Here is a 17,048-nt window from a genome sequence, read left to right as displayed (position 1 = left end):
GGGTGAGGGCTTGTTGTTTAGTTCAGGGAGCCCTGGCAGTTCTCGGCTCCACACAGACAGGGGATCTTCTCATCCTCGATGGGGAACTTGTAGTCATACGTGATCTCCTCATTGACACCAATGGCCTGCCGGGAGTAGATCACAATCTTCTTCTGGGATTCCACCGTGATGATTTTTGCATAGCAATTAGGCTTAAGGTAAAAAGAGGTCATCATCCAATGTTAATGTCTGGCCATTCTATATGTTACTAAAATGGTTGAAATAATCAACAATCAAACTATAATTTTTGGTAACACTTTAGATTAGGGAACACTTCTTAGGCACTAATATGTAGCTTATTATTGTTTGCTTTCTACCCTTACCAAGACACACCCACACTCCACAACAATGTTATTGGGGGCATGATTGACCTTGAGGTTAAGGAGGCTAGTCTGTAACCACAAGGTCGACAGTTCAATCCCCGGATGTGAGCCGGTGATTGGAAGGTTGCTGAAATCACATCTAACTGGCCAGCTACTACATGGCTAATAACATTAGCATAAGAAACCACTGAATAAAGACCTAATCAATGGCTAGTAAAACCTTATAATAGCTCCAATTAGCTACTTATAAGCTACAAATGAGTGCCTAATAGGTGTTCCCTATTGTAAAGTGTTACCTAATTTGAATAACCCTAATACGTGTCTCTGTGATGCTAAAGATCTTAAAACATAAACAACACCACTGTTTTCAACTTACATTGCAGCTGTGGTTGATGAACCTCGCTAAGTTCCCACACTTGGTGGCATCAATGATGGTGTCCTGATCGACCCGGAACAAGTAGCTGCTCCCAATACCCTCGTCCTCATAGCGTTTCTCACGCATGTCCGCAATCACCTGTGGAGGAAAGAGGAGTGGTGAGGCGGACCCATTCACATGTCACTCAATCAAAATGCAGCCTTTACTTAGAAATAAATGAATGATACTGTAGTGCAGGTCAATATAGCCCAAATGTCTACTATGTCCACTCCGCTGCATATGTCTGATGCTGTCCTACACCTGCATTTTACTGTCCCCCAGTGTCTGTCTCACCTGTCTGATGGTCTGGCCCACATACTCTATCACCATCTCATCCGCTGCTATTTGCTCCAGAGCAAACAGGCCCCAGTCATGGATGTGGCTGCGGCAGAAACGGATCCTCTTCTTGCGGAACTGAAATAAAGCAATGGCTTTAAGTGATGCCTCCTGGTGTCTGCAGTAAGAGCTGCACTGTGTTGTTGTCAGCCAGGGTGACAGATGTGGGGTTGACTCACCTTGAGCTGGTTAAACTTGACCAGGTCGCTGTCACAACTGAAGGAGGACAGCAGGCGGCGCTGTTCAGACCGGAACTCAGACCCAGAACGCAGAGAGGTCTGTGGCTGTACTGGGATGTTCATCCCCTGTAGAAAAACAAGTCCTTTTTCAAATCTGTTGTTATCAAGTATGGTGAGCCATATTACAATAAGCTGGAGAAGTATCGATTATAGCTTTATAACTCATCTGAATACCTGGGTGGTTGTAGAAGGAAGGTCTATTGTGGAACGTGTGTTGTTGAGGTATTTGATTTTGTCCTTCTTGCTGATTTTGTAAAAGCCTTCGCTGCGAGCAGATCCAGTCACATGGTCCCGTATCCAATCGTTACATTCCTCTGTCTCTTCTGTCAAGACTCTGGTGAGTGCCAAGGGGGTCAAGGAAACTAGACACTGTAAATGTGAGGGTCACCTCTTAATGCTGCCACCCACGGGTGGTGAAGTCATAATGAAATGGGATGCATCTGGCCTGGGAGTAGGACTGTTATAGATGACATAGGTAACATTGGTAACATTGGTAACATTGGTAACATTTCTCATGTATCCTTCTTGGGGGTTTGGTAAGCATTTACAGTATAACAAACTATTATAATAAAAAGAAATAATAATAATAATAATGTTTCCTTCTTCTAGCATTGTGACTGCCTATGGCCCCTGGTCTGAGCATTGATTACTTTATCTTATGATGACTGATGGATGATTCACTTACTTAAACAAATGTATTGCTTTGGATAAAGGTGTCTGCTAAATGCCATAAATGTAAAATGTAAATGTATTAGTTCATTGATAGTCTGGTTATAACCCATTTATAAAAATGTGTGTGATCATCACTTCAGTACTGGGGGTACAAACATGTGGCTTGCTCTAACTTTTAGTTAATGGGTTATACTGTAGATGCACTATCAATAAACTACTAGCTAACTTTTCTATTAACTAATAATAAATGCTTTACAACCCCCAACAGGATACCATAGTGTACATGCATTTACTGATGTTAATAATGGAACATATTAGCATGCAACAGTTATTCTTAAAGCAAAACAGTGAATATGTGGGAGACATAACATCACAGTGGTGACCCCATGAGTATGTCACTGGCCCACCAAGATGGCAGCCTAGCTATCAGCCCTGTGTCTGGGTGAAGGATATGAGGGTGAGGAATCCAGAGGGTATCACTGAGCCAGCTGAAGCCATTGTGCTGCTGCAGCATGCTGCCATAGGTGGCCTGCAGGAGCCTGGTATCCTCCTCATCGATGCCCTCCCTCCAGATACTGTGTAGGATAGCCATCTCCTCGCTGTGAGGCCGACCACAGAGAGAGGGACTGGGGGAGGAGAGCAAGGGCGTGGGCGTGGCTCTCAGCAGTGACCTCATCCTCTGCCATTGCCTCATTCTCCTCCTGCGCCTCATTCTCCGCCGCATCTTCCTCCGTACTCTCCTCCAGGACCTCTTCTCCACCAGCACTGGCCTGTTCTCAAGGCCCCGTAGAGGCACCTTCCTCCGACCTCCAGCTGACCACACATCACTGTGGTTGGGAGTCTCTGCTGAGGACTCAGAGAGGCTGCACGGAGAGGAAATTAGAATAGGCGAGTCTGAAAGAGTCTCATCAGAGGATAAGGAGGAAGAAGCAGCATATGTCCTCTGTAAAGTGGCCACCATAGGGGTCTTCCCGGTTTGAAGTCGTCCTTGCACATTTACATTTTTACATCTACATGTCCTCCTGAGTGAGGTTATACCCCTTCCAGGGGTTCGTGGGGTCCTAAGGCGGAGGCTGGTAGACAGGGAGGGGAGGGGGAAGGGGAAGGGGCTGCAGGGAGGGGGACTCATCACCTGGCCTCCCTCTGTAGGGGTTGACTCTCTGCCTGGTGTCACTGGCACCCTCCAGGTGCTAAGGGTATTCCATATGCTCCTCTCATCTGTTCCTGGGGTTTTGGGCATGTCCTCATATGTATATGGGGATGTGGCAATGACAGGGGGCCCAGAGAGACTCTGGGGCAGAGGATCACTGTGTGTGGGGGAGAGGGAGCGGAGCTGGTCCATAGAGTACTCGTCACTCTCTACGAGGGCAGCTACTCCCTGACCAGGTGTGTGTGGCAGTTCCACCTCCTCCACAGCAGGGGGGGTTGGTTTGCTCTTGAAGAGCAGATCCGAGTCACTGTCGCCCAGAGAGCCGGTAGGGGTGAGGGGCCTGAGGTTTCCTATGTTGTCTGGTGATTCCATTCTCCATCCAATGCTGCCAAGCTCCAACTCAATGTCAGTCTCCACCACTGAGGACACAAACAATGACAAAACACTTGCTATTTAGCATAAAGAATTGCTACACTTTCATTTAAGCATCACACATTTTAAATAATTTCCTTTAAAGTTAGATGCTTTAACAATGTTGTTTGTAAGTATTTGTGTATACTACAAACACTATGAATCAATACTATAATGAATCAATAGCAACCTGGGAATCCTATGGGTGAGGAGGCCTGGAGGTGCTGCTGGTGTTCCCTGGCTAGGAGCTCCATCACTGGGTCTGGTAGTCTGAGGCTGCTGGTGTGCCTCAGCACAGCTCTGCTCAGAGAGACTATATGCCGCTCCTCCACTGGATGCCCCGTCAGGACCTGCTCTGAGCGCTCCAGTAAGTCCAGCTCCAGCTCTGTGCCTGGGGTAAGAGGTGCAGCAGGGGTGGCTGGGGGCTCCAGCTCCATCAGCTCCTCATCTGATGATATCACCACACACTCTTCCCTATTGTCCTCCTCAGCATCCTTATCAGAACTGGAGTCATAGTCTGAGGAGTCTTCACTCTCCTCTGAGGTGTAGGAATCTGAGGAGTCTGAGAGGTATTCGGTTTCTTCTGAGGTATATGACTCTGCATCTGACACGGTTACGTTGGCAGCTTCTGGCAAGTGTGAAAATATTTGTTATGCATTTCACTCGGTGTAAATACATTACTTGGCATGTAGTTATGTTATGGGTAATATAAACAAAGATATAAACATAAACATAAGCATAAACAAAGATATAATGCTTTAGAGAATTACCCTCATTTGAAGACTGCACTCCTCCTGTTACTCTCCAGAGGACCTCATCTTCATCTTCTTCCATTTCTTCCTCTTTTTGTTCTTCATCGTCATCTTCATCACACAGCTGAAAGAAAATGACAACCACATTATGCACATAAATACAGATATGTATATTTTGACAACAGATCTGTCAGTTTGGTATTACTGATCATTCCTAGTTGGAAATATCCCTGTGTACCTGGTCTTTAGGAATGTTGTCTGATGACCCAGCATCTTCCTCTTTGTCTGTTGTAGGATCCGTCACTTTCCCTGTACTCTCCTCTTCCTCCTCATCCTCATCCTCCTCTCCCTCACTGTCCAGCTCAAGTGGCCTTGCATGTCTTCGCTTTACAGCTTGAATGCTTCCATCTTTTCTGGACTTGTCTAATGTGCCACTTGTCATATTACTCCCCTGGTCCAACTCTGAAGCTGCACAGAGAGAACGAGCGAGAGAGAGAGAGAGAGAGAGAGAGAGAGAGAGAAAGAGAGAAAGAGAGAGAGAGAGAGAGAGAGGCATTCAATGAAAATCTCATTCAAAAATCTATTGTGATTATGTTAGTAGAACATGAAGTTGACTGTGCATGGAACACGCCACTGACCGGCATCCTCTTGCTCAACATTCACAGGTGCGGAGGACCACACTCTTTTTGGTCTCTCTGACGCAGACGGATCATGGGTATCCTTCCTCTTTACCTACACATGAACACATGTCACATCATCATTATAATCATACCACAGTCAAAATAGTGTATATGTGTTCTCTGTCGGTGGTTCAATTCAGTGGTAGAAGCAGTACCTTAAAGGAAGGCAGGAGGGTGGCACCACGCACGCTACTGTTCTGTCTGAGGGGATCTCTTGGTTTGGCCAGCTCCTCCACTTTACCCTCTCCCAGTGTCACAGCAGCCTGACAAGAGAAAAACCTTACTAATACAACTCAATAGTAACAATAGCGACAAACCAAGATCAGAATATATTCTATATCACTCTGTTAAGTGAACAGTGATCTCTCATGGTGACATTTTTGGATACAGTAGATATGATTTTAGCAAATGTATATTTTTCTCCAGTTGAATCTTTCTTTTCCTCACCATGGATTAGAGCAAAGGGGCACACATTTAAAACATGTTCTAGATGAGTTCTCAATCTCCTACTGGATGCATTTGGTGTGCTCACCTTCGCTTTACACTCCTGGCTGTTCCACCAGTCATCAAAGGCCCTGAAGGCGACCCCCTCAACCATTTTACGGTTGATGTCTCTCTTCACTATTGACTTCAGCTCCTCCATGATGACTGCCAACACCCTTTCCACTGTGACCTTATGAGGGTCCTCCTTCAGAGGCTGGTAGCCTGGCGGCGGCACAGAGGGGTTGAATTTGGGCATGGGGGGTGGGGGCCAGGGCAGCCCATGGAATGTATGGTGTCCATTCAGGGGGTAGGGGTAAATTGGATGTAGCATAGATGGAGGAGCTACCATGGGTGGAGGGGGTCCCATGAGAGCTATGGGGGGTGGAATGGGTGGAGGAGGCATCCCTCGGAACCCGGGAGGTGGGATTGGAATAATGCCATTGGAAAGACAAATTGGAATAAGCGGGATGGAAGGGATGATCTGTGGGTGAGGGTTGGAAGAGGGGATTCGAATTGGAAGGTTGAAGGGGATGATTGGTGGGCAGAAGTTAATAGAGAGATTGGAGGGAGGCTCTGAAATAGGGCAATTGAGATTGGGGACTGGACGAGGCTGTGGCAGGGAAGGAAAGGAGGAGTTTACTGTGATGCCCTTAGCACAATGGCTTTTGGGAATCGAGGTTCCAGATTGCTGATCATCTGAGATGTCCATGTCTTCACTTGATAAACAAAGACCCTGTGAGTACAATGTGACAAATGTAAATGACAAGGATGTAATGACTTACACTGCAAATTGAAGCACAGCATAACAACTACCGTAAAACTTCTTTAAGTAGCCCAGGCGTTTATTTGCTTTAACCACAGAGCACACCCATCGCGTATTGGAGATGGGCTATTACTAGAGACCGTGCGGTTATTCTGTTACCTCAGCTGATATACAGAGCTGAATATATACTATACTGAGAACAAATATCCACCAACATTATATCAACATTATTAGCCGACAATAAATCAGTTAAAACGAGATTAATTGTCGATCGTTTTGGTAATTTATTATCGTTTCCATACAAGACTGCCGCAAACGATCTGTCAGACTGTTGAATAAATACTGGTAATGTTGCAACGGTTGCTCAGAATCAAATGCGTCGCTTTAATCATCTGCTGATATCACCAGGGAATACATACTGTTAAGCAATTTATTTTGACCCTGCATTTATTAGGGACAGGCGCTTATTTGCTTCAATGTCATTAGTTGTCCAGCTATTATTGGAGATGTGTTTATTGGAGACTCTGCGCTCATTGGAAGTTTTATGGTAATTCCTCCCTAAATCACACAATGCTTCATTACACCCTGGCAGCCTTTGTTATGGATCTGATGGTGAAAACTGATGTATATTGATATACTTAACATTGATTTTCAGCTTAAAATGTTTTATTTTGACTGGAGTGGGTCTTTAACAGCTCATCCCTATGCACATCACTGTGTTTATGCTCTCCATGCTCTCCACGTACCTTGGGGAATGATACGGAATGGAGTCCCCGTTCTCTTCCCATATCCTTCTGGTCAGAGGTTGTCTGGTCTGGGCCCATCTCCAATCCCTTACTCCTTTTCTCCATGTGTGTGAGAGGAAGGGTCCCAGGACGCCCGGAGAGCTGTGAAGTCCTTATAAGGGAGGCAATGTCTTCTTCCAAGTCAGGGAGGGGTGTGGGACTGACATCCTCCAGACTGTTGTTGGTGGGGTGAGGACTGAGGGCTGGAGTGCAGTCCGATGAGTAGGTTGAGACAAGGGAGTATTTACATGAGTGAGGGACCACGGGGCTGTCCTGTGGGAGCTCTTCAGCCTCCAAACCCCTCTCACCAAGTAGGGGAAGCTCAGAGCTCTGGGTCTTCATTAGCAGCATTTCAATACGCGAGTCCAAGCTGTGGCTCTCTGTTTCTGGGTTGGGGGCTCCAGGAGACAGATCAGGAGGGGAAGGGGGCACCTCTGTTAGACATGCATGGTGGTCAGGTGGGTCAGTCTCTGTCCTCTCCCTCACAGATATGACACCTATACTGGCGCTGGCAGAGCTGCAGCTCAGTGGGAAAGTCTTTGAGGAAGGAGAGGGCACTTTCCTGGAATCCTTCTCAGGAAGGGGGCAGTAGAGGGGAGGCTCTGTGGCAGGGTAGGCAGAGGGTAGGGTGTTCTGATACCACGGGAAGGCCGACCTGTAGCTGTTATCAGCAGCCTGTGTTTGGGATGGGAGGGGGAGCAGTGGAGGAGGTTGGATGTGTTTAAGGAGGGAGCTCAACTCTGAGGTCCGATGGGATCTCCCATAGGGTCGTCCTGGCTGGTGATAGCAGACATCACGCTTTGAGCGTCTGTGAACACTGTAGGAGGAGGGGTGTTCACCCAGACTGACTGGTGTGGCCTGTAGGCTAGAGTAGCACGAGTCCTGAGAGAGTGGGGTCCCAGAAAGGAAGGGGGTATGAGGGGTGCCCTGAGAGACGGGCGTTTGTCCAAAGCTATTTGGCGTGTCCTGCCACATACTGGAGTAGGCTGTGTCCAGGGAGAGAGGTGTAGCGACACTGGTGGGACTAGAAATGCAAAATGACGAGCTCCCATCAGTGAGTCTCTGAATAGGTTTGCTGCCCTGAAGACAGAGAAGACAGAATAGAGTAGTTAAAATAAATGCATTCCTAAGACATACTGTAATTAAAAATAATGATAATAATAAAATACATTTTAAAAATGCATTCCTTGCATAAACTCAGCTCACATTTCCATGCCCATAACTAATACAAATTCTGAGAAAATAATCTTTATACCAACAAACTGGTGTGATAAACAGATTCTCTAAACAGAAACAATGAAAATAAAAATAATACATTATTTCACTGTTGAGATACTGATGAAGCTGCTAAATAAGACATACTAATACAGCACAACAGAGTATATTACCAGTAATCGCTCAGTTAGGCTTTGCAGAGTGTGCTCACCACTGCCCACTGGCAGTGTCCAAGGGGTGTAGAGTCCACTTACTAGAAGCTGGAAGTATCGTATTCTGTTTTCACCTGAGGATTACACATATTCAAATGACAAAATCACAACTCTCCAGCAATTTGGGAGACATAAAAATGCTTATATTATTATCTATAGTCACATTAAAGTTGTATATTTAAGTGTTATATTTACAATTACTGTAATAGACATTATGCTGTGAACCTTACCTTTTGGATCAAGCTCCACATGAATAATGTTCCCCATGACAGAGGTATCATGAAGGTGTTGCACAGCGTCCTTTGCAGCCTTGACTGTGTCGAAGATGACTTTAGCAATGCCTAAATGCTTCTTGTTTTTAGGATTATATACAATTTCAACTTCCTCAATTTGTCCATACTTTTTGCACATGTCAGTCAAGAAACCCTCCCTTACGTTGTCATTTAACCTTGCAAATGTCACTTCTTTAAGAGGAATCGGGCCGACATAACATTCATCAACCTAAAACATAAACCAGAAAACAGAGATTGTTTCAGTTGTGATAAAACATGATGTGTTTGTATGACCTCCATAAATGTCTAAGACTTAATATGACTGTTCACAGTGAGAGTAGTATCACCTTAAATGTTGGAACCAGGAGGTCACACTCTTTGTATTTGGTCCAAAGTCGACAGATTCTGGGGTCTCTGACAGTATCCACAGGAAACACCCCTAAATCCTGAACCTGAGAGAAACATCAATCAGAGTATGGTCAAATAGAGTATTACTCGTGAATGGAAATTGTAAATTGTAAGTGAGATTGAGAAAGTAATTAGAACATTTCATACTACATGAAATAAGGCGTAACATTAGATATTTCCAGTTATCCAATTGATGTGCGGGTCCATTGGATTATCTATGCAATTGATCACCGTTTATCAGAATACAATTGGCCTATGCTACAACAAAATGTGTATATTAGGTCAAATGAAAACACGTTTTTTTCTCTCACTGGCATGTTGAAATGCTGCCCATCATAACGATAAACTTTGAAAAATCCATTCGTCAACGATGGGTCTATGATCAACTTGCAACTTCTCCAATGTTGAGGTTGTTCTCCGTTAGTAACCTGTTGTTTGTTTTCCATTACATTCACCAAACCTGTGAGCGTGGAAAAAAAGTAGGCCAAAATCATTCAAAATACTGATATAAGTATCATAAAATGTATAAATGTGGTGGTTCCCGTTAGATGGGAATTTCTTTTGGCTGTGGTCTTCGCGGGTCCTCGCCATTGTACACGCCCCGGCAGGTGATGGGGAGCGCGCATTTCACCTGTAACCCTCCAAAACCCCATTATTGGGGTCCATGACACTTGTAATTGTATGCAGTAATGAGCAGCATATATTTAATATTAAGAATGTTTGATCACATTTTTGATTTCTCCATCATCACTTACCTGAACGTAAATCTGTCCCCTACTATGGACCTACATCGTGCACCTGTTGTCATAGCGCTTGCTTCTCTCGATGTTTACTTTGGGCTATGATGTATGTTTATGATCCTTCCGCACATTCGAAGGGCCTATTTTAAAGAGCAAAAAAGTAAATCCACGCTTCTGAAAATAAATGTACATAAATATGAAAGGGGCAAAGCGAGGGTGGACTCATTGGTGCAAGGAAAATACCTGATTAAAATGTAAGTTGTTAAAGAAAGTACCTGAATATACAACAGGTCTCAGGTGTCAACAATGGAAACTGTTACTGTACACAGAGAGACCCACCAGAGACGCTATAATGAACCGCATTCAGTCTTTTGGCCCAACCCATCCCAGTTTAGCACAGCTCAATTGGAAACATATTATTTGTAATATTGGACGCAAGAATCAAATTGACTTTGTAGGCTATACATGAATATAGTTATGTATAAAATAGCTTATGTCTAGACGTCTTAACTGAATGAACATCTGAAACATTCTTTATCATCATTTTTGATCCACTAGGTGGCACAATAATCGAGTTTTAAAAAACATACGCAGATTTTGATAGCAGATAAAGTAAGACACGAAGGCAATCAGTCACACCCTGCTGATTAACATGGTTGTCAGATGAGATAATCCTGTTTTAATTAAGTAGTTGTCTTTGATTAAGCACTGGTGAAGTGCCCAAGGGGTAGGTGGGGCAGAAAGGAGGGGCAGAGACTCAACCAGCAGGTTTCTGTCAAGTCATTATGAGAGTAGCCTCATGGATAGTCAGCCACAATAGCTGGCTCAGTGCTATCCAATCTACAGATGAGCTATTTCCCTTTCTCTTATTCGGTTTGAACCAAATCTTCTTTCAGCAAGAGGAGACATCTTTGCCATTTGTCATCTGGCTTCTCAGAGGCATGCCACCATGCCACAGAAAGGGTCAGGGGTAAGCAGTGGGCATGCCAGGAGGCGAGAGGAGTTCAATGTTGTGATTGTCGGTGATGGCGGATGTGGGAAAACTTCCCTTATCATGGTTTACTCTAAAGGAGACTTTCCAGAGGTAAAACAAATTACAAAGCTGATCATCTGCCTGCATCTTTATTTATAATTCTTTCAAGTAAAGGCTGGTTGTGTTCCTGTTTTTACTAATGTTAATAGTTTCAATGGTCATGTCTGTAGTTATGTTAAATACAGGAACTAAAAGCATTACATGTTTGCCTATATCTTTCAGATATATGTTCCATCTGTGTTTGACAAGTGTGCCACCAATGTGAGGTACAGAGGTGTACAGTATCATCTAAACCTGTACGATACTGCAGGTAAGGACTCACTGTATGCACATGGTTATACACCAGTGTAGCTGGCTAAACAGGTATCCAAACTCTTTGTTAGGTGTGTCATGTGATTAGTCAAAAACATCCTAGCAATGCAATTATTCAAACCCGATTGGTTGTTTAATTTGAATTGTACAAAAAAAGTGAAATTCAGAAGAGAGACAGTATGAGGACTTGCATAAGGCTGGCATTAAAGAGGCTTGTCTTGACTAGAATATAAGGAGGGATTTTGAATTGAATGTAGTGGACATAGTGATTCTCAGTTGAGCTCATAGGACTTGATATTACAATCCCTTAGAATAATCAGCACTTTTTTAATGTCTTGAGTGTGGGTAGGAGTAATCACTTCATCTGGGTCATCAGATGAAGTGCACCCCAGCACCCTCCTTCTTTGGTGTTTCGTTGATAGACCCACGACACCTCCAGGGGGCTCAACAGCAACACCTGCTGTCCCAGGTGTGCTTTTACCCCTTTTGCTGGTCATTTTGCAGCCCAGTTGGGGTCCTTTCTTTTCAGCCAAAGCCAGTTGCTGCTTGTATCATAGCGTCTTGAGACTCGGTCAGGGTCATGTCCAGCCTCACTTTGGTGCATTTGTACTCTTCAGTGAGGCTAGAGACAGGCAGTTCCAGAGCACCATTCCCATACAAGCCGATACTGCTGAGGCACCGCGGGAGTCCAAGCCACTTCTTGATGTATGAACTGACTGTTCTTTTCAGCTTCTCGACTTTGGTGATGGGGACTTCATAGACCGTTAGAGGCCACATCAGACGGGGGAGCAATCTGAACTGCAGGCACCACAGTTTCAACTTGCCAAGAAGCAATGTCTTGTCTATGCTAACAAGGCCTTTGATGGTTTCTTCCCTCAGTTGGTCACTTTGGTCTGAGTCTTTGAGGCTTGCGTTGTACCACTGCCCGAAGCTCTTGATTGGCAGCTCCGACACCATCGGGATGGGTGTTTCAACGATGTGGAATCTCTGGTCTACAAGTTTTCCTCTGATGATGGATATGCTCCTGGATTTGCTGGGTTTGAGTTTTATCCGTGCCCACGTTATGTTGGCATGAAGCTTTTCCAGCACGGAAAACGCTTGGTACATGCAATTGTTGAGGTCAGGGTGGTCATGTCACCCATGTAATGGGAGGTAGCCGCTGTCCGGACCAGGGTCGGTTACCGGGTTGTCAGCCGATGAGTCATCTTCCACCCCCACCCTCGCAGACTCAAGGGGTATTTTTCTTTTTGGACTTTTCGTAGCCATGAGGGGTGACTCCTATTCACTTATCAGCGTGACAGAGCCTGCCATCATGGATAGCTAGTTCATGACAGCCCTGTTGGGGTCTTTTCATTCTGTCAAAGTATTGTTTTGTATTGTACAAAGTATTGTAAGAATATTAAATGAGTTTAATGCAGACATAATTGTTAAGACAGCATTACAGACTAATGTGCATCATATCATCTGTTGTTGTTGCTCTCAGGTCAAGAAGACTATGACCGATTACGGCCTCTATCCTACCAGAATGCCAACCTGGTACTGATCTGCTATGATGTAACCTGTCCCTCAAGCTTTGAAAATGTTCTGATAAAGGTACGGCATTCAGCTTCCACTGGGTACTTCCATGCTTGTTCATATTTGCTAATCCAACAGGAATTCTCCTTATATTATGTTGGGGGCAAACATTGTTTACTATTGTCATTACAAAGACCCTTTCCATATAAGCCCTTTACAATGTATAATAGTGTGACCAATCTTTCACAGTGGTACCCCGAGGTGCATCACTTCTGTCGTGACGTGCCAATCATCCTTATAGGATGCAAGACAGACCTGCGGAAAGATAAGGCCCTGGCAAGGAAACTCTGGTCTTCAGGCCAGAATCCCATTACATACATCCAGGTACATAGAGTCTCATCTATACCCTACTATGGAATGTATCTCTAGCTACTGTACTGTATATCCCAATCCCAGATAATGGCTGCATGATGTATCCTAGTCTGTAACTATGATGACTGTGACCATGATGAAGACAATTATTGTCTTGTTGTGCTGATGCAGATAATCATGTCTCTGAATGTTGGGAGTATGCATGTCTTTTGTATGTCCTGTTGTGGCTATTGCAGTTTCCCCCTTGGGGGATGAATACAGTTTATCTAATTTAATCTAATCTAATAATGGCTTTACTGAAAATACAAGTGGTTGAATTAAATTCATTAATCAGGTTATGTATTAGGATATGTGACTAAGATTGTGTTATCTTAATGCTATCTGACTTGTCTGAGCAGGGAGAAGAGACCAAAAGGAAGATCAATGCTGAGCTCTACTTGGAGTGTTCAGCCAAATACAGAGAGAATGTGGAGGACATATTCAGGGAGGCTACAAAACGAGCCCTTATATCAACAAGGAAATCCAAGAAACCAAAAAAGAGGAGGGGCTATTGTGCCTTCCTTTGACACCAGAGACAAGTCTGCTAATACGAGCTCCTTAAATAGGCAAACTGAGGAAAGAGAAATTCAACTGAAACTACTGTTTGACTCACTTCCTTCCTGTTCTTCCTCCAACCAAAAGACCTACATGAGATGTTTAAGAATAGCCTATTATCGGGACATTTTACTTTATTCTCCATTGAGAAGATGCACGCAAAGTGAAAACAGCATTTGGGTACTTTTTATATTTGATGTAGCAAATTTCCTCTCATTCATTCATGAGAGAAACTCACAATGTACATCTCATAGATGTCTTTTATGAATAAAAGAAGCAACATACAGCCGAAATGGCATGAAAAATTCTGTTTATTGCACAGTAGGTCAAAAGTTGTTACAAATCATCTGATGTTAACAATGGCATATCAGAAATGACAAACATGGACTGTGGACTATTCACAAGAGTCATAATGACACATATGAAGACCATTCATCCTCCTGTATTTTGCACTGGACATAAGGCATTATAATAACAATGTAAACTTTCAGTCTACATTAGTACAACTAATTTGATCAACCGCAGGTACTTGTAGACAATGAACCACTTTGGCATCTCATTCAAAGGGGTGTGTTCAGGTTTAGTCCTTTTTAATCCTGCAAAGATCAGTTTTTCAAATTATACATTTATAATGAATGTCAAAATATAACACTGTGGTTTTGGTAGGGATTTGATATCATAGGACCTTTGATATCCTTACATAACAAAACATTGTACTGTATATAAGAACTGAAAATAAATATCACTTCTTCTCATACACTTAGAAATAAAACCTGATAAATATCCTGCAAATTATTCAATAATAAAAATATGTGCACTTAAAATCACATTCAAAGGTCAACATAAACGTATGTCTATTGACTCCTTCCGATCTCTTCTATCAGAAGTAGGTTCTTGTTATTTTTAAACAAACAAACAGTGCTTTTGGGGAGTATATTACATAAAGGAAGATATTTTGCCAAACAGGACCTGGGAACCATATGCAACCACAGTCCAAAAATTCCACAATGTGCCAGAGGTAAATTAATAAAGAATGTATATCTAAAATTCCACACTTCTATCATATCATATAACAGTACGAGTGTGTTAAAACACATGCATAAGCTTGATAAACCTTAAGTTAAAAGTATAAAAATAACTTCTACAGTTAAATCTTGAACAAGAAAAGCATATTTGGAAGTACATTTACTTACAAATATCACATAATATGATTATACCTATTTCTTCAAAACCAGTAGCCATGTCTTCAGGTTTAATTTTGTTGTGCTGTGAGAATGATGTAGAAAAAAAGTGTAATGGGAATAACAAGTCCTCAGCCACATGCTCACTCCTTCTCATGATGCCCACTAACTCAGGACAGGCATCCTGCTGCCTCATAGTAAAGACTATAATACAAATACAAAGTTAAGCTAGACTGTAGTACAGGCCAATAAATGTTTTGTTTTTTTCAGGATATGACAAGCACACTGTGAAAAAGAGTCAAACTATCAAGCATGGACTGATAAAGGTCTCCTAACCAAAACCATCTGTATCCTATACTTCTCACACTTTCCTTGTGCAAAAACTTGAATATAATATAGAAGTTCTGTATGTAAATAATAATTTGTAAGAGCTTTCCTTTTTTGAAAACGGGCAAGTTATTGTCCTGAAAAGCCAATATCATATTTCACAAAATATAAAAAATGCTCAACTGAGTTTTTGTTTTTTTTCCAACGGCCAAAGCCATAACTTCTACTGGTTATAACACATTGCATCTATGTAACAATAACATGAAAAATCTTGAAATACAAATTCCACACAGGTGCCCACTTAAATTAAACAATTCAGTTAATATGATGTGTTTTTCAAAACACATGGAAGACTCAACATGCAGCAAGTTAAACCGTTTCCTATAGTGGTTGGAGACCAATCCTCTGACCTAGGCTGTATGAATCAAATTTGCTTCCATTTTTTACATACACAAAAGGTGTCCAAATCCCATTAAAAACATAATAAGAAATGATCTACAGTATGGTTGACCATTTCATAGGCCTAGTGCTCATGCAAATACAAAAAAACTCAAATGTTTCACTTAAAACAGTCTACTGCTCCTGCTCCAGCTCCAGCTACTCTTCCTAACTGTGCATGTTCGTTCAGGGGTAAAGGGCGGCGGGGGACTGCAGGTTGTCAGTCTCTCTGTGGTCCAGCTGGTTCTGGAGCCGGGTGATGTTGGACAGCTCCTCCAGCTCACGAATCTGACGGTCAGTTTTGTGACTGACAAGTGTGCGGTAGAAGTGCACAGCAAACACGATGAACACAAGTCCAAACGGCACCATAATTGAGGTGGAGGCAATGGCTGCAGCCTCGCCAGAGCTGATGGTGGCATTTTCCTGGTCTATGCGTTCGAGGGGCAAGAACTTGACCCAGCACAGCAGGACCACCTCAGTGAGAAAGAGCAGGGTGCCGATGACAGTGGAGAAGGCCCAGGCCAACTCAATGTACCTGTGCATGCGCTCATGAGGCGACTCATTTACCGAGTTCAGATTGTGAACATTGCTGACCGCTTCAAGGTTTGGCAGGATGCAGGTACTGATCATCAGGGCGAAGAGGTGCACAGCCACCAGGACAGTGGTGCAGGCACTGAAGGCAATCAGCAGACCTGGGGGATACTCATGCTTTGGTTCCAGCTGCACCTCTACCATGGCCACCTGAAAGAATAAAGTAACACATTGAAACTACAGACGAAACTCAGAAATCATTACCGAAAAGACCAAAAGGGGTGGGTCCAGGATACTGTATGCACAGTAGCGAGCCTGAAAAACAGCTGAGAGGCTAAAGCTGAGTGACGGTCAGAATGTCAGTGGCTTGTTGTGGTAGGCTCTGCTGTCACTGCCATGAAAATTTAAAGTTTTACTCACTTGAATAAAAAAGATTGGAAGCGGAACCGCTGTCCTAATAAAGGACTATGGTACAGTACTCACCATTGCAAAGCCCGAGAGGAGAGCTGATGTCCGGCTTGTAGCCTTCAACTTCGCACGGCTCAAGTAGAGTTTTCTCCATGATAGAGCCTGTAAGGAATGCTCGTTCAAACTCATATCGCTAGCTTGATTACTGCTAACTGCTGCTAGCTAGGCAAACAACTTCTGAAGTTCTCAAAACAATTCACTTGTATTTCTTCCAAGTGGAAGAGTCGACGAATAATCCACTGCACTGCGGACTCATGCGAGTTGACGTGACAAACAACTATAATCCTGAAGGAGAGATATGAAAAAGAAAGTTATGACTCCCAAAACTTTTTGACTCCGGCTCTGCCCCTGTCTACCATAACTAACTCAGGAAACACACGAG

General features: G+C 43.4%; 3 protein-coding genes across 3 annotated transcripts; 1 reads left to right on the top strand and 2 right to left on the bottom strand.

Annotated features, from left to right (window-relative positions):
* Positions 1-17: 17 nt before the first annotated feature.
* On the bottom strand, positions 18-9,601 carry LOC310807006 (histone-lysine N-methyltransferase SETD1B-A-like; the record flags this gene model as incomplete). Its single annotated transcript, XM_083673284.1, has 17 exons — positions 18-191; positions 739-876; positions 1,072-1,191; positions 1,293-1,418; positions 1,527-1,686; positions 2,408-3,593; positions 3,776-4,210; positions 4,458-4,461; positions 4,576-4,805; positions 4,976-5,069; positions 5,173-5,280; positions 5,550-5,981; positions 7,010-8,128; positions 8,437-8,549; positions 8,706-8,976; positions 9,095-9,199; positions 9,467-9,601. 17 exons carry the CDS (start codon positions 9,599-9,601, stop codon positions 18-20), a joined length of 4,950 nt encoding a protein of 1,649 aa, XP_083529410.1.
* A 1,065-nt stretch (positions 9,602-10,666) lies between these two features.
* Positions 10,667-15,827, top strand: LOC310806627 (rho-related GTP-binding protein RhoF-like). Its single transcript, XM_083672796.1, has 5 exons — positions 10,667-10,979; positions 11,151-11,238; positions 12,724-12,833; positions 13,005-13,139; positions 13,526-15,827. Exons 1-5 carry the CDS (start codon positions 10,845-10,847, stop codon positions 13,691-13,693), a joined length of 636 nt encoding a protein of 211 aa, XP_083528922.1. The 5' UTR covers positions 10,667-10,844; the 3' UTR covers positions 13,694-15,827.
* A 20-nt stretch (positions 15,828-15,847) lies between these two features.
* On the bottom strand, positions 15,848-17,026 carry orai1a (ORAI calcium release-activated calcium modulator 1a). Its single transcript, XM_083672795.1, has 2 exons — positions 16,682-17,026; positions 15,848-16,408 (listed from the first exon to the last, which is right to left on the bottom strand). The coding sequence occupies exons 1-2, from the start codon at positions 16,793-16,795 to the stop codon at positions 15,854-15,856; spliced, it is 669 nt and encodes a 222-aa protein (XP_083528921.1). The 5' UTR covers positions 16,796-17,026; the 3' UTR covers positions 15,848-15,853.
* Between the last annotated feature and the right edge of the window lie 22 nt (positions 17,027-17,048).

The sequence above is a fragment of the Argentina silus genome, assembly GCF_951799395.1.
Source record: "Argentina silus genome assembly, chromosome: 7".
Lineage (NCBI taxonomy): Eukaryota > Metazoa > Chordata > Actinopteri > Argentiniformes > Argentinidae > Argentina > Argentina silus.
This window is presented reverse-complemented; position numbering and strand designations above follow the sequence as displayed.